We start from the raw sequence: 27321 nt of genomic DNA on the forward strand, positions 1-27321 counted from the left end.
GAGACATCAAATCAAACAATCTGGTTTTCCTTCTTTAGATACTCTCTAGCTGTCAGTGACAATTGTGGCCTCTAGATAGGGTTTAATCAATTCAATGTTAAGAGTACAGTATCACCTAATAAACCTTATATTATCTATTTAGATAGATAAATAACGTGTCTTATATGATATATAACATGTGTGTGTAACTTATATACATATTTACACATATATTACATAAAACACAATCTTCTAAAGACTTACCTACTCAGCTTTATGTGATGTGCATGAGTAGAGTCCTCACAATGAGGAAATCTCACAGATCCTTGATTTATTGATATAAGATAATATTTTAATTTAACTTTTTTTTGGTCATAATAGTACATTGGGCCAATACCTACCAAAATATATATTTTTTAAATCCACAAGGGTTTCTAATTTCCTTTACTGAATCATAATAGATAACTTAGAGACCAATATATCTAATGTATATTATGATTCCCTGGCCTCCCTTCCATGTATTATCTCCAATTTGTCAGTGCTTAGTCACTTATCATTTATCCACCTACTTATAAGCATATCTTAGGTAGGCATAAGCAATCTTCCTGTAGTTTATTCCTATTGCTTTAGCATTTTGCTGAGACCTTAACAAACTTGTATTGCCTGAATACTTTGTAATCATAAATATCCCTTTCTTCATTGAACATTTATTTTTAAAAATTAAGGAAGATATAACTATATTGGTACAGTTTAGGGGTAACTGCCACATTCAGGGCAACTTGGTGTCTGATTAAAATCCCTTAGTAACTTTGGGTGGGTTTTGTTTGTTTTCAGTCATCTTCAGTGTCACATGACCTTAAATTTAGGCAAATGAATACAACTGACACATTAGATACATGAGGAAATTGAAGTAAAGAGATATTAAATGACTTGCTTAGTGTCACAGAGTATCTGAAGCAGGATTTAAATCCTATCTTCTTTATTCTAGTTTTTTATCGAAGATATCCTTCAAGGTTTCTATCTGTCACTTTAACAAGGTTTTTTGAAAGTGTGGATTATACTATTTATACTAGTTGGATCACCTGTGTTCACAAATATATTTGTCTTCGAAGAAAATAAAATGTTGGGAGTTTTTTGTTTTTTAACTTTAGTAACTTCCACTTCATTCATAGAAGAAGCTTCTGGTTAGGTTTTTCCTTTAATCAATTAATTTATTCAAGTCTGATAAAAGAAGGTGTCCTAGGAAAGGGTAGAAAAAATCTTTTCATCCTCTTTGGGAAAACAGCATTAAGAGTGGTGGTGATCTGGGGACAGATAAGTCTTGAGTAATTAATGGGTATAACAACTGCCGCTTACTACTTGGCCTCTTCCATCCAGAGGCTGCATTTTTGCTTGTTTCCCTGAGGTGAAGGAGTCTGTACAATGAGTAACGCACCCCGCCCTTGCTACTCGGTGGACCCCAAGTCAGTTCTTTAAGCTACCTTTCCTACTGACACTTCTTTACAGGGCGGGCTCCGATAGGGCGGAGACACGATCCCGGTGAGCTATGCCAGGGCTCAACCATCTAGAAGGGAACGCCCTCCTGACTCTGGATGCTCTCCAGTCGGCCACTGAGAGCGCACAGAGAAGGCCGGTGGAAGGCGGCTTTGTGAAAGTTGACTCCGAGGAGCCTTTACAGCTCAGCCGGGATCTCCTCCAAGTCCTGGTCCTCACCTGCTGGAGGAGCAAATGTACCCCTGCACCGGAGCGCGCGTCCCTTCCGCAGGGTGAGCGCCAGTAGGAAGAGCAGAAGACGCCGGCCGGTGGAGCACTCTTGGAGACAAGGAGATGGAGGCGCAAGAGGCAGCTCCGGGCGCGGAACCAGGAGTCAAGGAGCCGAAACTGCCCAACCAACTGCTACCCGAGCTGTATAGTTTCGTGGCTCGGGTGCTGCTGTATCTGGCGCCCGTCTACCTGGCCGGCTACCTGGGGCTGAGTCTCACCTGGCTGATCCTTGGAGCTTTCCTGTGGATGTGGTGGCGCAAGAACCGACGCTGGAAGCACTCTCGCCTCGCCGCCGCCTTCGAGTTCTTGGACAATGAGCGTCAGTTCATCAGCAAGGAGCTCCGGGAACAGCAGCTACCTGCCTGGGTGAGTGAATGGAGCTGGAGCTGAAGGGGCATCGAGTTCCCTAGAGAGAGAGGAGAGGGAAAGGAAGGAAAGAAGGTTGATAGTCACCACCCAGGAGAGTTTCATAGTTAGAACTGGAAACCACTTTAGAATCCAACTCTCTAAAGGATCTAAACTAAAAGCCACCTCCCTCTCTTATTTTAATCAAGGAAGGAAACTGAGGCCCAGAAAATGGATGTGCCAAGAACGCAATCTAGTATAGGGAAGAATAGGAAATTGAACTTAGATGGAGAGAAAGTGGAAAGAACCTTCCATAGCTTCCTGTTGTTTTGGGGTCCTTCCCACTCACATCTAACTAGTTTGTTTTGTTGTGTAAATTTAGTTAGCGTTAAAGTTCGGTTTGCTTTCTGGAAGGAAAAGCTTCCTCCCTTACAAAACATACATTTTATTCATTCATTATGTTATTCATCCGGCACATAAAGATGTATGGGGCTATTCGGGTTCTCAAGGAGTTTTCCGCCCAGGAGAGAGGCAAGACACACAACAACTAACAGAAAGCAGTTTCCACAAGATATCTGTGGTAAAGGCAAAGTGGGCCGGGAAATGATGCTACGAGAAAGCGTTTGGCTCCGGAGTCGGCCACCGGATTCTCTTTAAGTCAAAGCTTTATTTCGCCAAAGCCGCAAGACGAAATGGCATCGATAACCAATGGGCAACTGGGGTCAGGGGAAAGAAAGTTTGTAATACCAAAATTTTGGCTCTAAGCCAGATACTAAAGTTGCTAAAAACAGAATCTCTTTGAGACGGTACTCTAGCCCCTTTTTGGGTTCAGCAAGTCTGAACATACTTATGTTAGTGATTTTAGAAAATGTTTGTCAGTAATTTTCATAAACTAGTTTAGGGTCCAGGATCAATAAAAGGAGGAAGACACTCCTCTCCTCCCTTTCTAGGAGCAAACACTTTCTCTCACTTCTTTCAAACCTTAGGACTTCTTCCCCATTCCCTGTTGCTGCTGATACTGGCTTCGTTGTTATTTTTTCCACCTTTAGTTCATAGAATCATATAGGATTTAGAATTTGAAAAGATTTTAGAGTTCATTTAATACAAACCCTTAATTTTTAAGGATGAATAAACTGAGACCCAGAAGAGGAGAAACAACTTTCCTAAGATCATATAGGTAGTAAATGGAAAAACTTGGATTTGAAAGTAAGCCTGACCTCAGAAAACTTTTTTTTTTTAATTGTTAGCCGCTGGAACACAAGAGAAAAAAACCAGTATTGGGCAACACAAATAAAAACAACAAATTTCAACTAAAATTATTTTTGCTTCTTCTTGGAAAGGAAATCTGAAACAATTATATAACCCAAATAATCAAAGGAAATAGATTTTTCATAAATATAACTCCCCAAAAATATCTATATCATGGTGTAGCCAGTTAGAAGACTGAGATAAAAATAAAGCAGAGATGTAGAGAAAAGGAATAAAGAGGACGCACTCCAAAATGGGTAAGTTTCAAATGTGTGGGTTTGTAGGGAAGGAGGCAAGAAAGAAAAACAATCCATTTGCTTAAGTGCCTATCTATCAAGTCCAACTTTGAGAGAGAGGTATGGGATAAGGCCACATTCTATAATCCTACTCAACCCAGCTACCCCAGCATTCTAGCTTCTTATCTGACACAACCTTACATTCTGTTGGGATCCCACTGATACTGTTAACTCTTACTTCTCCCATACATCTTTCCCCTCAAAGTGCAAAGCAAAGTTCTGAGGTAAGAATTATCCTTTTTAAGTCATCAGGACCTCTATTTTCTCACTGAGTTAATTGTTTTACTGATGTTTACCATGGAGGTGGAGAAGCCTCTGATAGATAAGTAATTTTATCCAGTTTCAGGGAAAGTATTCTAAAGGGTAAAAAGTTTTTCATCCTTATAAGGTAACATCATAGTTACTACCATCATCCAGTCAACTTTATTATCTATTGCAGTAATCCTTTGTTTTGTGGAGTTTTCTCCCTAAATTCATCTCCTCCTGTTAGGCCCTGTGGTCATTAGAACCTTGTTCTTTGTGGTTGAATTACTATCTGGATGGAACTGTATAAGTCTGGGATGTTCCTTCTTGTTAGAATTAAAATAAATGTCTAATATCAGTACTATCACAGGAAAAGAAAGAATAGAATCCAGATGGCTAGGCACTAGAAGAATTACCCTAAGCTATAATGGCCCATGTCAGATCTATTTTTAGAACTATGGGGAAAAAACTAATAAAAGACAAGCATTGATAAATGATAGCCAATGATACTTATTCATTACCTACTATGTGCCAGACACCTTGCTAAACTCTGGGAATACAAAAAGAGGCAACAGAAAGTTCCTGCCCTGAGTAAGCTTGCAATCAAATAGGGGAGGTAACATGTAAACAAATATATATACAAAAGCAATATATATACAGGATAAGTAGGAAATAATTAGCAGAGGGAAAGCACTAGAATTAATTAAGGAGGGGGAGTTGGAGAAGACTTCCTATAGAAGGTAAGATTTTAATTGGGATTTTAGTTAGGAAGTCAGATACATGAGTAGTCATAATAGAAGAGGAAGAACAATATTCCAAGTGTGTAGGACAGCCAGAGAGAATGTCTGAAGTCTAGGGATGCTCCCAAATCTTTGCTTTTATCTCATTAATATTCTTTTAGAGGATTATTGTTCTATAGGAAATGAGCAGGATACTTTTAGAAAAACCTGGAAAATCCTTCATGAACTTATGCAAAGTGAAATTTACTGTGTACAAATAACGATGCTAAGAGATGATCAGCTGTGAAAGACTTTGCTAATCTCAGCAGTGCAATAATCCATGACTACCCTAAAGAATTTAAGATGAAAAATCCTATCCATACTCAGGGATAGAACTGATTGTGTCTGAATACAAATTGAAGCTTATTCTCTCTCTTTTTTACTTTATTTTTCTTGAGGGCATTTTTATGGGGTGAGAGGAAGATCTATGTTTTCTTTCACAACATATTTTTATGGGGGAAAAATATTCTTCTAAAGGGAGATAAAGTTGTAAAAGATTAAGTGACACCCTGGATACCCTGAGTCCTGTATGAGCATAGATGAACTGTTCAAACTAAGTCCTCATGTTCTAAACTTACTCTTTCTACCACTTCATTACACTAAACAGGGGTGATGGGGGTTCACATGCATTTGGTCATCAAATCTCAGACTGGTTTTAGGGCAAATAAGAGGAAATGTTTCTTTACAACATGTTTTAAAAATGTATGGAATCCTGTTTCTTAAAGAAGATGTTGATATAGAGGCCAAAAATACAAATAAGAAGGTTCAAGAATAGTTTGGAAAAATGAAGTAATAATAGATCCATAATGATAAACCAAGTAGATAGAGAATGGAGCCTAGAGTCTGAATTCAATGAACTCATCTTCCTGAATTCAGATATTGCCTCAGACACTTAGTTGAGTGATCCTGAGCAAGTCATTAAATCCCTGTTTGCCTCAGTTTCCCCATATGTAAAATGATCTAGAGAAGGAAATGGCAAATCACTGCAGTACCTTAGCCAAAAAAAAAATGGGGTCACCAAGAGTCAGACATGAATGAACAACAAAAGTGTATTCTTAAGAAGGTCTTGAATTTTAAATACTATTATGGAGGGTGACAGATTGATTACTTTTACTGTTTTCTGTGATAGTACTGGGGTAGTCTTTCAACTTTTACTTATATGTTTGAATCAGAGAATTTTAGAGCTGAAAGGGCTCATCCAGGCCTCATACAATGTAGTAATCCTTTCTGTAACTGACATCTCTAACAAGAGATCATTCTGCTTTTCCTTCGACCATCTATCTGTCTCCCTGTCTAGATAGTTAAGATATGTTGGATGGGAAATCTATCTATTTATCTTCTTCTTTGGTTTTCTCAGGCTATTGGCATTCCTGGTAGAGTATATTATGATTTAGCTGGGGAGGCTGAACACATACATGTGAAAAGTAAAAATAATGATATAAGGCAGTATCAAAGGAGTGGTGCTCTGACTGAGCTGGAAGCAATCAGGGGAAGGCTTCAGGCTTAGAGAAGGTGGTATTTGAAAGATGACTGGGATTTGGTTTGACCCAGAATGATGTTTTTGCTCATATGTCAATCTCATAAATAGTGAGGAGTTACCCAGCTAGTTATTCTAATTTGGGAGTTCACAGGGGAGAGAAACAATAATAGCATACACACACAAACACACACTATGCTTTTAAAGCAACAGTTCTTAACCTGGGGTCTATGGAATTCCAAGGAGTCCATGAACCTGGGTGAGGAAAAAATACATCCCTTTTTCAATATAATTGGTTTCCTTTGTAATCCAATGTATTTTATTTTTGCATTTAAAACATTATTCTGAGAAGAGATCCTTAACCTTCTGACTTGCAAAGAGTTTCATGACATAAAGAAGATTAAGAACTCCTGCTTTTCAATGCAATGATTCAAGATAATTCCAATAGACTTGGGATGGAAAAATGCTATCCACATCCAGAGAGAGAATTGTAGAGGCTTGACTGTGGATAGAAGCATAGTGTTTTCACCTTCTTTATTTGCTTGCTTTTTCTTTCTCATGATTTTCTCCCTTTTGGCTTTGTCTCTCTTGGTCTGACATGACAAATGTGGAAATATATTTAAAAGGATTGCATATACTTAAACCATATCAGATTGCTTGCTGTCTTGGGGAGGAAGGAGGGAAGAAAGAAAGGAAAAACATTTGGAGCACAAGTCTTACAAAAATGAATGTTGAAAACAGTCTTTACAGATATTTGGAAAAATAAAATATTATGAGAATATGGTCCAAGAATATAAACAAATGAGTTCAAAAATAAAAATTAAATCTATCAACATCCATATGAAAGATGTTTCAAATCACTTGTAATGAAATGTAAATTTAAAAAAACTGTTGCCTTTAAAGATTGCACATTAGCTCATTTGAGTGTTAAAACAAGATGGGAAGTGAATGGGTTTAATACCTAAAACAAGATTTCTCCCTGCCTTTCTTTCTCAAATGCTGAATCTGTCACATCAGAGGTGAAACTTGAACCTTAATCTTCTTCCTTTCTTGGTGCTTGCTCTCAATCTGCTGGGCTACCTTTTATACACCTATATGCTTGAGATTATTTTGGAGTCTAACTATAGCTAATTTTCATTTAGTGAAAAAATTTTATAGGTTATAAGTAGAATGGACTATGCAGGGAAAGGGACAGGCGCCTCATATTTATACTACTCCATACTGACAGCTACTTGGATTCTTAATGGAAGCAGGAATCAGCCTCTAGCCTCCAAAGACCGAATGTTTAGAGCTTAGGTATGGACAGAGCATGAAACAGCAGGTGCTCTCTTCTCAGCTCCAGCATCATTGTGTTTCATCCCACAGGGCCCTGAAGCTGAACTAAGAAAGTTTCAACCACAATGAGATCATCTTTTTTCAGACACAATGCTGTGGTTTGAGGGCGGGAAAAGAGTCTGAACTAGGATGTAGAGCTGGGAACCAAGTGCTAATAAAAAAATTCATGTGTATAACCTATATTTGAGTAGCTTCAAAAAATCCCCAGTGTCTTGGACAAGGTTGAAGCATAATAAGACGCTTGATATATCGGAGTATGAGAAGAATTCTTATAGTCTAGTTGTAGAAAGAGGATATTTGTGCATGAACAGTGAAAGAAATCTCACATAGAGATTGGGGGAAAGAAGAAAAACTTTGAGTAATCTGGAAGAACCTTAAGAAACTTGAATGATGCATAATTTGGAGAGAGAAGATAAGGAAGAAGCCATTGGAATGGTATTTAAAACAAAAAAGCAACTGCTAGAGGCAAAAAGTTGAAAGTCAGCTCTCAGGGAGAGCTAGGTGGTGCAGTGGATATAACTCCAGCCCTGGAGTACCTAAATTCAAATACTGCCCTCAGACTAATGCTAGCTATATCATCTTGTGCAAGTCACTTAACTCAGACTACCAAGAAACAAACTAATTTCTTTATATGTTGATCTTAATTGAATTAAGTTCCAGTCCATTTCTCCCAGGATTTGGGGTGCCTGAAGATTTGCTGAACACTTCAGGAATTATCACCATTGACAATCAGCTGGCAATGTTTTGTAGTTTTTTGCCATGGATTCTCTCTGTCACTTTCTTTCTCTCTCCCTCCCTCCCCACATCTATCTCTATCTCCAGAACATTGTAATAGAAGGTGATGAAAGGTGAAACCTTTCAATTCTGTAATCTGTACTTCTCCTCTCCTTTCAAGAAATAAAATCCTAGAGTCTTACTCTCCCCCTCACTGAGTCTGTGATTCTATAAGTCTGTATTTTTTTTATCAGACTTGTTTTTTATTTCATTAATGTAGAGTCCTACATTCCATGGTAGACTAGTAGCTGTCTTACAATTTACAGCCCCTAAGTGTGACATTGACTGTACATTGTCTAGAAACACACAGCCAGGACATGTCAAAGGAGTGGGACTTGAACCTTGATGTTCCTTACTTGGGTTCTTACTCTCAATCTGCTGGGCTGCCTTTTGTAAAATTAAATAGGATTATTTTGGAATCTAAATGCAACTACCTTTCCTATATTGATACTTTTCTTAATTAAAGAGGAAGCAAAAATAATTATGGCTTTTTACTGGCCTGGTTGCTCAGCAATTAGATCATAAAGCTAGATGCATAGGACTCTAGGGTCTGTTTTTAAAAGGCAACAACAAAAGATCTTTCTATTTGAGAAGGTTTAGAACAGGTGTGGCTCTGTTTGGAGTAAGGGAAGTGGACTTAGATGACCTTTCAAAAGTCCTAGAGAATTTATAATGAAAATTTAGTTTGCTTTTAGGCTGGGTCTGCCCTCTGGAAGGGATAAGTAACATAAACATAGCAGCCTATTAGTTATAGCATCATAGAACTTAGAGCTAAAACGGGAGCTCAGAGATCATAGGAGGATAATGATGATGATGATGATGACTAACATTTATATAGCACTTTAAGATTAAAGGTTTACAAAGCACTTTTACAAATCTTACTTTATTTAATCCTCACCATTTTGGTAGACAGGTACTATTATTATCCTCATTTTTATAGATGAGGAAAGTAAAGTAGGCAGAGGTTAAGTGCCTTGCTCATCATCACACAGCTAGTAAATGTCTGAGACTGTTTTTAAGTGCAGAAAGATGAATCTGCTTCCAGGGTTGATACTCTAGCCACTGTGCCACATAGCTGCCCAACACATCTAGTAGCAAGCTGGGGCTTAAACTCAGATCCTTTGTTTACAAAACCAGTACCATTATCTAATCCTCTCATTTTAAAAACTGGGAGACCCGAAACTCAGAGATCCATATAGGTTCAAGTTCTCACTCTCCTAATTAAAACCCCAAATCTTCCTATTCCCAAATCTAGTGCTATGTTCCCTATAACACAAGTCATACAACTTTGAGTCTTGTTCCTCCACATCTCAGTGATGCCTCATGAAATAATCAGTACTGAGATGTGCATTTGGCAATCAGTGTGATGGAATAGGGAATTCCATTCTTCTGATGTCAATACCCAAGTGATTGAAGCTCCTTGTGGCTCCATCCTGAGGAATGTAACTTTGCTCATGACTTCTATCATAGTAAGGCACACAGTGTTGAGTAAAATTCTCTTATAGGAATCAATGCTACCAGTAATAATAGCTACCATTTATGTAGCTATTTAGGTATTGTAAAGAGCTTCACAAATGCCTCATTTTATCCTTATACTTGAGGAAATGGAGGTGGAGAGACTTGTTGTAGGTTATTATAGTAGTCCAGGTGGGTGGTTGTGAGTTTTAATGAGTGCCTGTCCTAAGGTAGTGATAGTGGAGCCAGAGAAGAAGGTATGGTTGTGGGAAATGTTGCAAAGGTAGAATCAATAAGACATGCTAACTGATTGCATATAAGAGGTGAGGGAGAGGGAAAATCCCTAGAGAAGGGAAGATGTCATTATAACTATCAATATTACAAAAAGATTTTTCCACTCTGAAATGCAGAATTTCAGGGCAGCTAGGTGGTACAGTGGATAGAGCACCAGCCCTGAAGATAGGAGGACCTGAGTTCAAATCTGGTCTTGTGTGACTCTGGGCAAGTACTTAACCCTAATTGCCTTAGCAAAAAAAGAAGGAGGAGGAGGAGGAAGAGAATTATTTCATGGTAAAATATCTTCTTGTGAAGTGATAAGATTAAGGAATTTTGATATTTATTTAATACGAGCACAATTTTAATGTGTACTGGCAAATGACCTTTGTGCCTGGCAGGTCCAGATTTCCCTTATTGGTTAAAAGGAATAATCAGTGCCATTGTTGCCTGAAATTAGCAAGTAATGATTGTTCATTTAGTGCATATGTATCTTTTCAACAAGTATTTATTAAGCACTTACTGTGTTAAAGTCAGTGTGACAAGTGCACATAGGAGTATGTGTGTGTATAATGTATGTGGAATTTCTGGTTTCATCAGGTATGGAAACTGTCTACATTGATTCAGTATCTATCTCCTTTGCATTTGTAGCCTGAGAGAGATGCCTAGAATATTGAGAAAAAATTGAGCAATTCTTCCGTGGTCACAGCTACTACAAACAGAGGCAGCACTGGGATAGTGCTGGAAGAGATATGTTCCAATGCTAATTCTGTCAGGCACTATGAGGATGACCTTGACTTTGGCAAAGTCACTTAATTTCTTAAGGTCTCAGTTACCCCATATGTAAAGTGAAGGGATTGAAACAGATGACTTTGAAGGGCCCTTCTAGCTCCAAATCCTCTTCTTGACTATAAAAGCAGTCTTCTTTCCATTTCTATTTACTGCTTCTCACACTAGATGTTTTTAAACTGTGATTTTATTTATGTATCTCTGGGAACTCTGGAGAGAAAACTTCTTCTACTTGTACAGATCAGTACCTTCTCTGCAGGAGAGTCCTAGAAAACAGTTTGGTATATTCAGTGTCTAGGTTGCTTGTACAGGGTCATACATATAGCCTTTGCGGATCAGAGACAGTATTTGACTATGTCTCCCTGATTCCAAATCTAGCTCTCTGATCATTGTGCTACTTGTCTTTCTCATGCCATGGAGACAAAAAATAAACTGAAACAGTCCTTGACCTCAAGGAGCTTATATTCTATTAGAAGATTGCAGACTGGGATATTGACTGTGAATATTTTAAATACAGGAAATCAACATTTCTGTTGATTTTCTGTATTTTTCAGAATTTTTTAGAGAAGTCAACATTTTTTGTACCATTGTCACTAGTTTACACAATTTAGATACTTCCCATTCCCAATAGCACACCAAAATACTTTCTCCAATTTTTCAAGGATATGAGATTTCAGGCTTAGGATATATATATATATATATATATATATATATATATATATATATATATATAACTCTCTCTATCAATTTAGGTACTAACTTCTCTGTGCTCTAGTCCATTGTTTCATGAGTTCATGATCATGGATTTAGAGTTGGAAAGGACCATTGAGCCCAGCATCTTTTATTTTATTTTTAATTTAATTTTTTAAAATCAACATTAATTTTGCCTCTCTACCTTTTCCTACCCCATATTAGAAAAGGAAAAAGAAAACCTTTGCAACAAATTATTTTAATTGGGCAAAACAAATTCCCACATTAACTACATGTGCATATGTATACATGATACATATACACATGTGCAAATATACACAAATGTATATGTATGTGCATATACATGTGTATATGTATGTGTATATACATGGGTAATATTCTTCATCACTGGTGCTCTGGCATTGTGCTTGGCTATTGTGTTGATCAGATTTCTTAAGTTCTTTAAGCTTTTTTGTCTTTACATTGATGTTGTTATTGTAGAAATTGTTCTTCTGGTTCAGCTCACTACATTCTGTTCATTTAAATTTCAGGTTTTTCCAAAACATACTTTTAATAATATCTTACATTCAATAGAATAGAGTACAGTAGTATTCCCTTGAATTCATATACAACAATTTGTTCAGCTCTTACCCAATTGATGGGTACCCCTTAGTTTCTAGTTTTTCACAAAAAAGAGCTTCTATAAATATTGATGTCTATATGCCTCCTTTCCCTTGTTCATTGACCTTGGGGTATAAAACACTAATGGCATCAATGGATAAAAAAGTATGCATCATTTAATGACTTTTTGAGTATCATTTTAAATTATTTTCCAGAATTTCTGGACCAATACACAAATCTACCAACTATATTTTAATGTTCCCATCTTTCCACAGACTACATTTTCCATTTTTTCTTTCTTGTTAATTTTGACAATCTTTTTATGAGAAAACTAAGGTGCACCGAGGTTAACTAACTTGCCTGGTGGTTGTCCCCAAAACACATAATTATACAAGGCCAATCTTTTGATTTTGAGACACTCCACACTTAGTTCAGCCAAGCCAGTACACAAAGTCTTTCTAAACTGGAAGGACTTGCCTAAACTACATAACTATGATCTTTTGAGATCTCAGGGACATCCATAATAGGATATCAGAGAAAGAGGTTAGGAGATTATATCTTGGTATTCCCACCTGTTTATTAATGTGACATTAGGCAAGTGATTTAAACTCTCTGGCCTTTATTTTCCTCATCTATGAATTAAGAGGGTAGACAAGATTATTTAAGGTTTCTTCTAGCTCTAAATACATGATGACTTGTGACATTCATGAAGACCCATTGTTCAAACGTCACACAAAAAGTTCTTGTCAGAAAGTCATGTTAGCCCATGTGAAAGAAGTGTTTATGATAATGACTTATTACCTGGGTTATAATGCTCATCACAAATTGGTTTTATGCACCTATGTATTATGTGCCAGTCCATTAAGAGTATTGCTACCAAGACAGAGAGAATCTTTGTTATAAAATCTTAGGCTGATTTAAAGATGAAAAGATCTCTGTGCACATATGTTTTATAGATTGCACTTTAGTATATTAATGTGATCTTTGTCAGAGATGACTTTTTTACATTAGTATTTTAAGAAGCAACCCATAATATTGGATGGGAATTAGTCCAGGAAAAACTGGATTCAAATCCTGCTTCTGACTTCTAATAGCTATATGATCTTCCTATAGTCATTTAATCTATCAGTGTTGCAAGCAATTATAAGACTATTAACTTACAAAAGAGTAGTTAATGTGAATAATTAGTGAAATTGCTGGGCTAAATTTCCTTCCTTCGTTATTTCCATCCCCACTGCCAAAATTTTAGAAATTAAGTTTTAGTACAATTTAGTACAATTAAGGTATACCTTTTCTTAGGCTCTAGAACAGGGATCCTCGATCTTTTTAACCCTACCCTTTAACTTTCTGTAAAACTTCTTGTAACCTCTATGCAATAGAAAACAAAATCAATTTCTTGAGTTTTCCATGCATAAAAAAATAAAATAACAATTCTGATTACTTTCTATAGAATGATATAATAATATAGAATAATATTCACTATACTCCTGAAAAAGCATCTCATACACCTTGGAAGTGTAGTGTCTAACTCTTCATGATGCCATTTGAGGTTTTCTTGGAAAAGATACTGGAGCATATGCCATTTCCTTCTCCACCTCATTTTACTAATGAAGAAACTGAGGCAGACAGGGTTAAATGGTTTGCCCAGGGGCAAGATTTGAACTAAAGTTTTCCTGATTCCATACCTGGTAATCTATGAGCTGTTCTACCTATCTGCCCTTCCCATGGAGGTTGTGTGCCATAAATTCAAAGGAGGTTAAAAAAATCAATTTTCTTGACGTTGCCTAGCTGTGTTCAGCAATGTGGAATAGGTGCTTAAATGTAGTGATGGGGGTTAATTATGCAAACATAGTAATACACAAATAAGGAAGTGGATAGTGGGAAGAAGAAGAGAAAGAATCATATTAGAGCTCATTCTGTATCTTTCTTTCATCATCACCACTACCACACCCCAACTCTCCATTAAGGTGCTCAGTGCCTAAAAATGTCCTTCATCATCTGTAAAAACAAGGAAGATGCTGATAACCAGCCATTGACACTTGTCTGACTATGCTTTAAGCTTTAAAACTTAAAAATGTAAAGGAACTCATTCAAATGGAAGGATTTGAATTTTAAGCCTTTTCACTTTTATTTTTGAGTTTGTTTGCAAGGCAATGAGATTTAGTGACTTGCCAGAGATCACACAGCAAGTGTCTGAGTTCATATTTTGACTCAGGTCCTTCTGACTCCAGGCTGGTGCTCTATCCACTGCACCACCTAGCTGCCTCTGTCCTTTTACTTTTGCTAAAGGAATTTTTGTCATACATTGTTAAGTCAGGACAGAGGGGCTATCTGTTGAGAAAAGGCCAAAAACCACTTTGGGCCTGACTTCATTCTTGTAAGGATACTTTTTTTTGTATTAATCTTTTTAGAGTTTTTATGGTTTGCTCTATTTTCTAAAAATTCTTAACTTTACAGTAGAATAGAAAGAGGACTGTATATTAAGCTACAAATGTCTATTATGTGTCCAGCTCACTTTTCTTTTCAAGTGTGTAATAAATTCAACATGGAATTTTCAAAGCTGAATTCCTTGTCTCAAATTCCTTCTGCTCTTTTCTAGGCAATCCAGAAACATGTTTCAATGACCCTAAATTTCTTTCCATTTTAAAAAGCCACCTTATCCCTCTTGCTCCATAGTCTCTCCACCTATTGAAAAAAAGAAAAACAAAACCTTTGGAAGTAATATGCATGGTCAAGCAAATCAAATTCCCTCATTGGTTATCTCCAAAAATGTGTTTCTCATTCTCAAGCTTGAGTCCATTATCTCTGTCAGGAATTGGGCATCTTGTTTATCATTGGTCCTCTGATATAGTCACAAACTGGAGTTTAGTTGTGGAAGATATTAAATGCTGTGTTAGAGAATTTTTGAGCAGGAAACTGATATGGTCAGATCTGTACATGAGGAAGATGATTTTGCTAGCTGAGTAAAGAACAGATTGGAGTATGGAGAAATTGGAGGCAAGAATACTGATCAGTCAGGAAGCTATAAATAATAATCTGGGGAGAATGTAATGAATGTCTAAACTAAGGTGGTGGCAAAATAAGTCTTTGAAGGAGACAATTTCTATTATTGTTGTTGCTGTTAAGTCATTAAAATCATGTGTAACTCTTTGTGAGACCCCATTTGGGTTTTCTTGGCCAAGATACTGGAGTGGATTGCCATTTCCTTCTCTAGGTCATTTTACAAGTGAAGAAACTGAGGCAAACAGGAGTAAGTGACTTGCCCAGTGTCACACAGGTACTAAGTGCTGAGGCCAGATTTGACTTCAGTTTTCCTGATTCCAGGTCTGGTTCTCTGTCCACTGGACCCACCTAGCTGCTCATTTCTAGGATAACACTAAAAAGTTATAATATACAGATTTCTAGAAAGACTGAGCACAGCTATTTTCCTGATAGAAATGGGAAGTTCTTTTGAAAAGAGACTGTTAAATGACTATGATGTAATTAGGAAAAGTCAACCACATGGAGAAATACTTAAGGCAATGTGGTAAAATGAGCAGAGTTCTAGTCTTAAAGTTGAGTCAAAACTCCCATATTTACTAGTTGTGTGACTCTAAGCAAGACACTTACATCTCAGTGAGATGTTTCTTTGCTATTAAATGAGGATGATATTTGCATCACTCACCTCACAGGATTGCCAGTGTTTGGTAAATCTTTTTTTTTAATGTTTTCTATTGATATTTTCTATTTCTTATTCCACAATAGTATCTCATGTATTTCTTTCCTTCTTCCTCCCAGACAGCCATCCCATATGACAAATAATATTTATCTGAGAGGAAAAAAAAGTCAGCACAACTAACTGACACATTGAAAAAAATCTAAAAAACATGTATTATATGTAATATCTGTGAACTTTCCATTTCCACAAAGGAGTAGGTTGGGCTCACTTCCAGTTGATCAATGATGGACAGAAACAACTACACCCAGAGAAGGAACACTGGGAAGTGAATGTAAATTGTTGGCACTACTGTCTATCTACCCAGGTTACTTATACCTTCGGAATCTAATACTTAACGTGCAACAAGAAAATTGGATTTACACACATATATTATATCTAGGTTATATTGTAACACATGTAAAATGTATGGGATTGCCTGTCATCGGGGGGAGGGAGTAGAAGGAGGGAGGGGATAATTTGGAAAAATGAATACAAGGGATAATGTTATAAAAAAAAAAAAAAAAGAGCAGGTTGGGGGTATCTTTCTACATGTCTTCATTCAAATCTCTTTTTTTGTTACATTTAATTTTGATTTTTTTTTGGTGTATTACTGTGGAAACTTTTTAGATCTCAAAGCACCATATAAATGTGAACTATTATGACCTCTCACTTCCTGCCATGTGCAAAGAATCATGAATGAAAAGCTAGGCAGGGACATTTGGAACCATCAAACCTATAGACTCTTCTTGATTTGAGGATAAAGCTTAAAAAAAGAGAGACACCCTTTTTTAGAAGTTAAAGCTACTATTTGAAAAAAAAGAAAATGGGAAGAACCTTTGATGCTGGCAAAGCTGTAGAAGCCTCAGAGTTGGGCACATGTCCTTGAAAAAACACTTCAACTCTCTATTATGATAAGCAAAATGAGTTATAAAATGATATCCAGCTCTTCATTTTCAGCTTCCTTCTAGATACCTCCACCAGTATATCCTGCCAGTACCTCAAACTCAACATGTCCAAGACAAGCTACCAGCTTTCCCATTTCTGTTGTTCCTATGATCATTGTCCTCACTCAGCCGGGCTTGGAAGTTCAGTCATCTGATTCTTCCTTTTTTATCATCTCCTGTGGTGGATCAGCGACCAAGTACTACCCATTCTGTCCTGGCAGCATCTCTTACTTTATCATCACCTTAGTATAAAAGCTCATTACCTCTTTCTAAGATTATTATTAACAGCTTCCTGATTGACCAGTATGCTTGCCTCTAAGTTCTCTTTTCTCCAGTCTTCCTTTACAAAGTTGGCAAAATCATCTTTTTTGGTTTTTTGATTATTATTATTATAGCTTTTTATTGATAGAACATATGCATGGCTTTACAAATTTTACTTTATTTGATCTTCATAACAACCCAGGGAGATGGATGCTATTATTACTCTCACTTTAGACTTGAGGAAACTGAAGCAAACAGAAGGGAATTGCCCAAGGTTACACACAAATAACCAACTGAGACTGAATTTGAACTCAGGTCCTCCTGACTCCAGGTCTAGAAATCTTACCCATTCACCGCCTCACTGCCTTAGATGACCTCAGAGGTCCTTCCCAATTCTCAAATGTTGTGACCCAATTTTTCTGATTTTCTTTCATTCTACTTCTCTTTCATATACTGGAGCCTAGTTGTGGAAAATAGTTAAATAGTTAAATTGGACTTCTCACAATTCCACAATTGCATCCTTCATTCTCTTGCTTCTCTGTACTCATGTACTCTCTGTCTCTGTCTCTGGGTGGGTCTGTCTCTCTCTTTGTTTTTCTCTCTCCCTTTCCCACATACACACCTAAAAATGATGTCTCCCTCCTAGCATTTTATAATATAATTTTGTAACATAAAACCAATAAGAAAAAGCAATAAAATATAACTCCTCACAAAAAAAGAAGTAGGTGGACCACTAATATAGAAAAAATAAGCATTTATTAACACTTACTATATTCCAGGCATTGTTCTAAGTTCTAGGGAAAGAAAAATAAAAAATGTTGTCAAGTATGGCAAATTTATCAGATGTTTTTTGTTTAACTGTTTTCCTTTGTTAGTAGGAAGGGTTCTTTTATGGGAGAAGATAAATTTCAAAAAATCATTCAGGTTAAAATGAGAGGAAAAAGTACAATGTTTTCTAAAAATAAATTATTATAGGAGTTCAAAAATATGAATGCTAGAGTTAAAATTGAAAATATGTACTCCTTTTTTAGTTCTAGTTTTAGTATCTATAATTAGCTTTTTTGTTCAATCATGTCTGACTCTTCAGCATGATCCCATTTGGCATTTTCCTGGCAAAGATACTGGAATGGTTTGCCATTTCCTTCTCCAGTTCATTTTACAAATGAAGAAACTGAGGCAAACAAGGTTAAATGACAGCTAGAAAATGTCTGAGGCCAGAGTTGAACTCAGGAAAATGAGTCTTCCTAACTTCAGACTTGGCACTGTGCCATCTAACTGCCCTTGTACTGAGCTAAAGGAATCTTATTATATTAATTAGAATTTCAGTGAATTGGCAATAAAACTTGAAACATTTTAAAAAAATACTCCAAAAGAAAGATTAAAGAAAGTCACGCTTTTATTCCTTTAAGCAAAGAACCAAGCTAGGACAGTTGAGAGAAGAAGAGGAGTTAGAAAAGCATACGACTTTTTCCTTCTTCTGTATTTTGTTGCTTTTACACCCCTTGTCTTTCAAGAAGAATTAGTCTTTTTTAACGCCCTTCTAATTCACCTGAATTTAACTGCTTTGGAATTGTTTCAGTGTGGCATTTTTTGTAGGCAACTGTAGCTGTCAAAAAAACTCATCCTCCCCAGGAGCATTGATTATGTTGACAAGTATGAGCCTGTTCCTCAGAGAATGAGTCCTTTTTTAATTATAGTACTTGTTTTCAAGGGGTGTGGCTCTTCTCACCTGTGGGCCCTCAGCCAACCCTGTCTTTAGATTCCAAATGAAGTAATTTCCAATATGCTAATATAGGAAGTAGTATCGATACATATAATGACAATAATTTAAAATCAACTGTTATGTAATTACTATATTTGGACTCTACCATCACAGGCCTCATGTGCTGAATGAGGAAGTAGAAATTAAAAGAAATAAACAGGGGAAAGAAGATGCACTAGACTAAGCAGAGACAGAGAAGATTTGGACACCCAATTGGGTGTCCAATTTTGAGGACATTAAGGACCTGGTTCTCAAGACAGCTGAAAGAAAGGAAGATATGAGAAGAATACTAAACATTATCATAACCAAAAGGTGATCTGGAAGATGTCAAGAACTACTCATCCATGTATCTACTTTCTCGTTTCAGTAAATCTTTGTGAGGATTTGTTCATGGAATAAGGATATCCCTGAAATAAGGAAATAAGTATCTTTTATCAAAATGATATGCCACAGTAAAATAAATTATAGGTGAATCTGGCCTTAATTCTTTTCATGATTCCATGAATTCTGTAACTTCTCAGTTCCCTTTTTGTAATGTGATGAAGTGAAAATGGAACTAAAGAAATGAAAACAGGAAGACTAGATAGACCAGTTAGGTGTATATAGCTAACATATAGCTTACTATGTGCTAAGAACTGTGCAAAGCACTTAATAATTCTTATCTCATTTGATTCTCAGAACAACCCTGAGAGGTAAATGCTATTATTATTCCCATTTTACAGGTGAGGAAACTGAGGCAAGCAGAAATTAAAGTGACCTACCTAAGGTCACACAGCTAGTGTCTTGATATATGGTTTGAACTCAGGTCTTCCTAACTCCAGCTTTATTGCTTCATCTACTGTACCATTTAGGTAAGGAGGAAGGAATGAAGGAAGGGAGGGAACAGAAAAATTGCTCCCCATCTTCAAAAAATATATTTCAACATGTACTTTTATAAGTAAATAATACAAGATACATACAAAGTATGCAGAAGATAACTTTCAAGAAAAAGAAAACAGACACCAAAGACATTTGTCACTGTCTTGAAAGTTGTCCATTGCAAAGTCCAAATGGGATTCTCTAAACTTGGAGAAACATAGATTTAAGAGCCAGAAAAGACCTTAGATGAGGGGGTTGAATGCAATCCCCTCATTTTGCAGATGAGGAAAGAGAAGTTATGTGACTTATTCAGCATCACAGGTCAGCTAGGTTGCTTTTAGGAAACTGTATCATGCTTTCCTCGATCTTAGGCTTCTATGTGAAATAAAAGCCCCCCCTTTTTTTTCCCTGAGGCTAGGGTTAAGTGACTTGCCCAGGGTCACACAGCTAGGAAGTGTAAAGTGTCTGAGACCAGATTTAAACTCAGATCCTCCTGAATTCAGGGTACCACTGCACCACCTAGCTGCCCCAAAGCCCATATTTTTAACAATGGTATTGTTCTCATCATGCTCTTTGCCTGAATCATTGCAACTTTAGAATTTTCAAGTAACAGAATTGCAGATAAATCCAGAGATATAAATAGGTTAATAAACAAATGATGAATTTGATTCATTTTGCATCTATGTTGGACCTCCTTCATAAAAGTGCAAATCCCTTGTCAAACATGTTGACAAAGGCTTTATACTTCATTTGATTTTAATTATCAGAGTATTTTCATAAAATTTTCTCTCATCTATTCTTAAAGTCCCCCACTTCTGCAAAGGGAGACATTCTCATCTCTTTGAAGGAGTGAGAAGAGGAGGACCAAGGTTGGTCATTATACAATTGGTCAATGGTCAATATAAAAATGTACTAAGAGGAAGACTTTGAGGCTACCAAAACTTGTGGGCATTGCTATTGAATACCATTGGTTATTATAGAAGTATACTTCCTTTTTCTGCCTATATTACTTTACATGTTCTATCTGTGAGATGATCTTTTTGAAATCATATTTTCTTTTTTTGTTTGTTTTTTTCCCCTAGATTCACTTTCCAGATGTGGAACGTGTTGAATGGGTCAACAAGGTAAGAATAATTTAGATTCAAGATGTGGAAGCTGGAGTTGAGGAACTGGCTAAGGCTGCTCCAACTACTTTTTGACCTCTAAATCAGAATCCCTGCAAGATCTATAATTATATTTTGGCTTCACTCATCTCTCATATAGGGCAGGCTGAGTCATAAAGACTATAACTGGAGGGGAGGCCAAGAAAAGGGGTTCACCTGTAGAATCAACTGGGAAAAGAACTGTATTAGAAAGGCAGTTGGCAGGTGTATTCAACCAAAGCACAAGTTTTTTTAACTTTTATATTTTCTGTAATTAGTACTCTGACATTAGTGATGTCTTTAAGATGAAAAAATTAGCATCCTCTCCCTAAAGGATAAAGTTTTCTGATTGTTAGAGGCACTATGGTACAGTTGAAACAATATGATCTTTGCAGTCAGGGGACTTGACTTCAGGTAATTTGACCTCTATGAGCCTCAATTTCCTCATCTGTAAAATGAGGGAGCTGTCCTTGATGATCTCTGAAATCCCTTCCAGCTGTAAATCTAAGTCTCTGTAAACTATGCACCCAGCTGTCATCTCTTCCCCAGTTTCATAAGAATATGTTTGTTTTCATTTTATATAGTCCTCAAGTTAATTCACAGATTTCTGTCTGTGGGATTTCTGTAGCCTGTGTTACAAGACTAGTGTTTGAGGTCCTTGAGGAGGGGAAAAATCTAGTTTCCACCTGGGGACAAAAACCATAGCAATTCAAAGTCCTTCTTAAGCTTTTCAGAAAAGGTGAGTCAAGAATCCTATGTTCAAGTCAATAGTGTTTTTCTGGGGCTTTAAATGAGAGAAACTAAAGGAGTGTTTATTCATCAGCCAATATATTAGGCCTCCTTGGCTTTTTTATTGTCATCATTAAGTAACTGCTGCAGTATCTCAATTCTTCAGGTAATCTGTGTTAGTGGAATCTTTATATGTATTTTACATAGGCATAGATACATACATAAATGTAAGCTTCTTAATGATAGAGACTATTTCTTTCATACTCTAGTATTTATAATACCTAGTACCCAACTCATAGTGGTCACTTAATAAATGCTTATTGATGGGTATTTGTGCCAAAAGATACAGGCTACAGCCTCTCCATGTCTGCCCATATTACCTAACTTTTGGCCATGTCCTCTTTTAAGATTATCATAAGGGGTTCAATGTATTGAGAGCCTTTCATGGGTTTTTTTTTTCTTACTTTTTAAGAATAATCAAGCATTTGTTGAGCACCTATTGGGTGCTCTACTCAGGACCACCAGAATTTGAGAATTGGAGTGGGTCTAGAGATCCTCATATTATAAATGAAGAAACCGAGGTAACAATAATTAGAGGCTTTGCCCAGGATCACACAGATGACAGATAACAAAGCCAGCTTCAACCTCAAGTTTTCTGACTTCAAAGTAGCTTCTCTTTCCCTGGTTCCATATTATACATTCTCAGTTGGCCACTCTCTGCTAGTCAATAGGGTCCCTGACATGACTACTCTATCTTACTCCCTCTTCCCTTTTTTTTTCTTTCCCTTTTCATCTATCTCATATTAACTTTTTAGTCCAATTCTACAGGGTAGCTCTTGTCAGGAAGAGTCACATAAGATAGAGACTCCCACCTCTCGACCTGTGCTTTTCAGAGATAATCTTCTATGAAGTTCTCTATTTCCACTGAACACACACACACACACACACACACACACACACACACACACACACACACACCAGATAAGTAAACCAAATATATTGTTTTCTGTTGTGTTGTTTAGCTTCATAGTTTTCATAAGTGTTTCTTATCCATTACCTCATTTGAATCTCATCATTTCTATGTGTTGTAGGTAGGAAAAGTTATTATTTCTTTTACTAGTGAGAAAATTAAATTCCAGAATGATTGAGACTTGCCTAGGGTGACACAGTAATTAATGATAGAATCTCTATCCAGGGCACTTGGCTTAATGCCTATATGTGGTTAAGAGACTGAAAGCATTTATGTTTCAGAGTGTGAGATGAAAGTTAAAAATAAAGAGGAGTGTTCAAGATAGTTATTAGCATTCTAGCTTGTGTTTTTATCTCAAACTCTACTTACCTAATTTCTTGGTAACCCCAGGAGAAAGTAGATTCATGTATTGAATATTTTGCTTTCTGATGTATTAGCACTAAATTTTTTTTAGTGACCATATGGGGAATGTAAAGGCTGTCACTTATTGTATTGTTTATTATATTGTATTGTATGACTATTGTTTAATGAAAGGAAAACAATGTGTTAATAAAAGTTTCCTAGAGGCACTTTTCAAGAGGGACAAGAAATTAGTATCTAAGACTTTCCTTAAGTTGGATAGTCTTAAGGAAGAATGGCAATTTTCATAAACATAATGGAAGAAGCTCTGGATTTGAAAGTCAGAAAACATGGATTCTAATCCTTATTTTGCCCTTTGCTAGCTGTGTAACCTTTGCTCAAACTCTCTTGGTTTCCTCATTTTTAAAATAGTGGATGGAAGGAGTAAAACCCCTAAATTCCCTTCCAAATCTAAATCTGTAATCCTTAAAAATTAAATCTTCTCATTTTCCTATTGCACCAAAGATACATTTTAGGGAGAATTAAGTGAAGAGACTGATTTATGGACAGTAAAATGGTTTCCAAAAATAAATGCAAAATGATTCTTGCTAAAAGTTTGGGGGCCCCAGAAAGACTTCACACAATTGCTAGCTGTGTGACTTTTGAGAAGGCACTTAACCTCTGCCTGCTTCAGTTTTTTCAACTGAATTATTGGGGGAAGGGGGAGGAAAGCAGGATTTTTATAAGGATCAAATGAGATAATATTTGCAAAATGCTTATAAGGCACAATGGCTGGTACATAGTTTACATTATACAAAAATTAGCTATTATTGTTGTGGATGATAATGATCTAAATAATATTTATTAGCTTATATATATTAGTTCTAGAACAGAAGAAACCTTTGCCATCATAGAACTCAACTCTCTTGACTAACACATGAAGCAACAAGTCAGAGAGAGATCAAATAGCTCACTGAAGGCACGCAACCAGTGAGTCAGAACTAGATCTGCCTCTTGAATCTCAGACCTGTGTTGTTTCTCTTCAATCTTGAATTAGAATATGAACAGGGAAGCCCCTTTCCTGCTATTCAGAAATAAAAATCTTTCAGATCTGTTTGTGCTCCTTGGTCAGCCATGACAGTCTGTGTGAGTTGCTCTGGAGATTTAAAAGTAATAAGATTGTTTTTGTCAATTCAAGAGACAATAGAGTGACTAATATTGATATGATTATTAAGAACAAGGATTTAAATATCCCTTGACTACCAGTCAGGTATACTGGAGATCTTATTCTGTGTTGTGTGTGTGTGTGTGTGTGTGTGTGTGTGTGTGTGTACTTCTCTTCCATGTAGATCATATCACAAACCTGGCCCTACCTTGGCCTAATCATGGAAAAGAAATTTCGAGAAAAACTTGAGCCAAAGATCAGAGAAAAAAGCATCCATCTGAAAACTTTCACCTTCACCAAGCTGTGCTTTGGACAAAAGGTTGGTAACTTAGCTTGTTTAAATACTTGATTGTTTTCAGCCCTCCTATCCTCCCTCTGTCTTCCTCACTCCTTCCCACTGACAACCCAAGCTTCCAGGTTTCCATTTGGTCCCAAATGCACATTAGATTATGGCGACTTGTCCAAGCATCACTATCCCCTTCCCGCCTCCTCTCAGTGCCAGGCTCAGAGTTCTTCAGTGTCTGCCTGCTGCAAATGTACCTAATTTTGCCATGACACTGAATCCCAAAGAGAGAAAATACACCACAGAGGACAAAAGAAAGAGGTGGAGAACATTCCATCTATCTTCTTTGATACTATTTGATTTGCTAATTTTTTACTATGTGCAATATACTGTGGAAAACCTATATTAGACATGTAATCTATTTGGCAACTCTAGATCATGAACTAATATTTTATTTAGAGGATAAAACTGGATTGGCTAGAAAGATATAAATAAATAAATATATATATATATATGTATATATATATATATATATATATATATATATATATATATATATATATAATAAATAAACATACAATGTAGCCTATGATTTCTAGCTAAAAGTATTCTTTTTCTACTCCATCTCTTAGAGCAGTTTGTCTGATATCTCCTTTGTCCCATCAGATTTTCAAGTAAAAGGGACTCTAGAGATCACAAGATCACATAGGATCACAGAGATAGAGCTGGAAGAGACCTTAGAAACCATTTAGCTCAACCTCTCATTGAACAGATGAAAAAACTGAAGCCCAGTAAGGACTAAGTGACCGCTCAGATTCACACCTGTCAATAACTAATGGAGCAAGTATTTGAATCCAATTCTTCTGAATCCAAATCCAAAATTCTTCTCCCTATGCTGTCTCCAGCCTATCTTATATTATACTTCATCTATGTACCTATTGAATCTCCCTCTCTAGAAGTTGTTTCTCAAGGGCAGGGGCCATTAGTTTTTATTTTTAAATCCCTTAATATCACACCTTCAGTATACTTTTTTAAATTGACCCCAATTGCAAAATGTGTGGTGCAAATAATAAGCTTGCTTAGACATTCAGAGGATAGATGCAGCTCTAGTACTGGCATTATCAGAGGAAGAGTGATTCCCAGAGGGGAAATAGAACTGGAGCTAAGTTTTGAAAGGTTGTTCAGGAAAGTGATCAAAAGATAACAGAATCCAATCCCTGTCCTACTTGTAGGTGACAGCATTGCAGGTGTGGCTAACACAAACGTAAAAGTATCGAGATGGGAACATCCATTCCATAATCTAGCCCCATTTTACCTTTTAAATCTTGTAAACGAATATTTATATTATGACATATTGCTTATATTACACATATATTATATTATACATATAATATACAATATTTTATAACATTATTTAACATTATTTCTGAATGGTCCCTTCATTTATCTCCAAATGCACCTTTCTGGGCTTCTTTCCCTCTCTTAAGGTAACATCCTTCTTCTGTAAGTCTGTAGAAAGTGGTAGAAACACAGGGATATATATATATTTGCTACCTCTCCCTCCAAGACATATGGATTTGTGTTGCCTCAGGATTTATTTTCATTTAAATAAGCTTTTCTATCATTTACATTTTCTGGGTTTACAGACTATTTTTCAACAATTTCATTTTATGCTATTTTCTGATAATTTATGGATAAACTCATTAAGAAAATGATTCTGAATGAAGGACTTTTAGAAAATTGGAGGGTAATATCTGACCATTTTTGTTGTTGTTGTTCACTCATTCAATCATGTCCAATTCTTCATAATTTCATTTGAAATTTTCTGGCAAAAATATTGGAATAGTTTGCCATTTCCTTCTCCAGCTTATATTACAGATGAAAAAACAAGGGCAAAAAGGGTTAAGTGACATGCTCACTAGGAAGTACCTGAGGCCAGATTTGAACTCAGGTTTCCTATCTCTATGTCCAGTGCTGTGCCACCTAGCTGCCCAACTGACATTTAGATAGTGCTATAAAATTTGCAACAGGCTTTACACAAGTAAACCTTTGTGAGGAATCACTTTGTAAGGAAGGTACTAAAGGTATTAGTAGCCCCATTTTACAGAAGAGGACACTGAGACTCAGAGAAATTTTCTTGCCTAGGGTGATTTCTTCAGGGTCGAAAATAAGTGTGGAAGATTTGTTCAAACCTAAGTTCCTCTGTGTCCTTGTCCATTAGTGTTTTACCTACTATCCCACTCTTCCTTAAATAATCTAAACTAATTCATGTGCCAGGCACTGCAGATTCAAATATAAAATGTAAAAATAGTCCTGCCCTCAAGGAGGTTATGTTTTTTTGGGTTTTTTTTTTTGTTGTTGTTGTTGTTGTTTTTTGTTTGTTTGTTTTTCCTGAGGCTGGGGTGAAGTGACTTGCCCAGTGTCACACAGCTAGGAAGTGTTAAGTGTCTGAGACCAGATTTAAACTTGGGTCCTCCTGAATTCAAGGCCAGTGCTCTATCCACTGCGCCACCTAGCTGCCCCCAAGGAGGTTATGTTCTAATCTCATTCTGAGATCTTGGTTCTTGCTAGCATCAATCACTGAAGGTGGCTCAGATTCATCTTCACACCTTGTGCCTCTCCTGGTTTTGACCTTAGAATTGGGGCTCATCTTAGGGATCAGTCTCTGCCCAGTAATTCTGAGAAAATTATTGATATAAAGTGCCTTTAAGAATATGATTCCTAGAAAGTAGTTAATCTATAATACAGCAAATCAACCAACATTTATGAAGTTTCTGATCAGAGGGTAGGAAAAGGTTAGGGGAGAGTAAATTGTGGAGTGAGGGTAAGATTTTGAGCAAGGAGACCTTAGTTCAAATCCTGAGCACTTTAGTTTATGTGAGCATGGGCACAAGCCTCTCTAATCTTAATTTTCTTCAATTGTAAAATGAGGCTAGTAATCATACATATCACATAATGGAAAAAGCACTAGATTTCAAATCAGTGGATCTGGATTCAAATCCCAACTGTGTCCTTTACTGATCTAGTGACTCATACAAATAAGTTCACACACACACACACTCTCTCTCTCTCTCTCTCTCTCTCTCTCTCTCTCTCTCTCTCT

At 36.6% G+C, this 27321-nt stretch overlaps 1 protein-coding gene across 1 annotated transcript in view; it reads left to right on the forward strand.

Annotated features, from left to right (window-relative positions):
• The first annotated feature begins 1575 nt into the window (after positions 1-1575).
• The window catches only part of ESYT3 (extended synaptotagmin 3), an 83901-nt gene continuing 58155 nt past the window's right edge, over positions 1576-27321 (forward strand). Inside the window, exons 1-3 of the mRNA XM_074301636.1 lie at positions 1576-2109; positions 20673-20714; positions 24120-24254. Of these exons, the coding sequence (XP_074157737.1) occupies positions 1807-2109; positions 20673-20714; positions 24120-24254 (480 nt within the window). The 5' untranslated portion in view covers positions 1576-1806. The remainder of the gene's footprint in view (positions 2110-20672; positions 20715-24119; positions 24255-27321) is intronic.

The sequence above is a fragment of the Sminthopsis crassicaudata genome, chromosome 3, assembly GCF_048593235.1.
Source record: "Sminthopsis crassicaudata isolate SCR6 chromosome 3, ASM4859323v1, whole genome shotgun sequence".
Taxonomy (NCBI): Eukaryota; Metazoa; Chordata; class Mammalia; order Dasyuromorphia; family Dasyuridae; genus Sminthopsis; species Sminthopsis crassicaudata.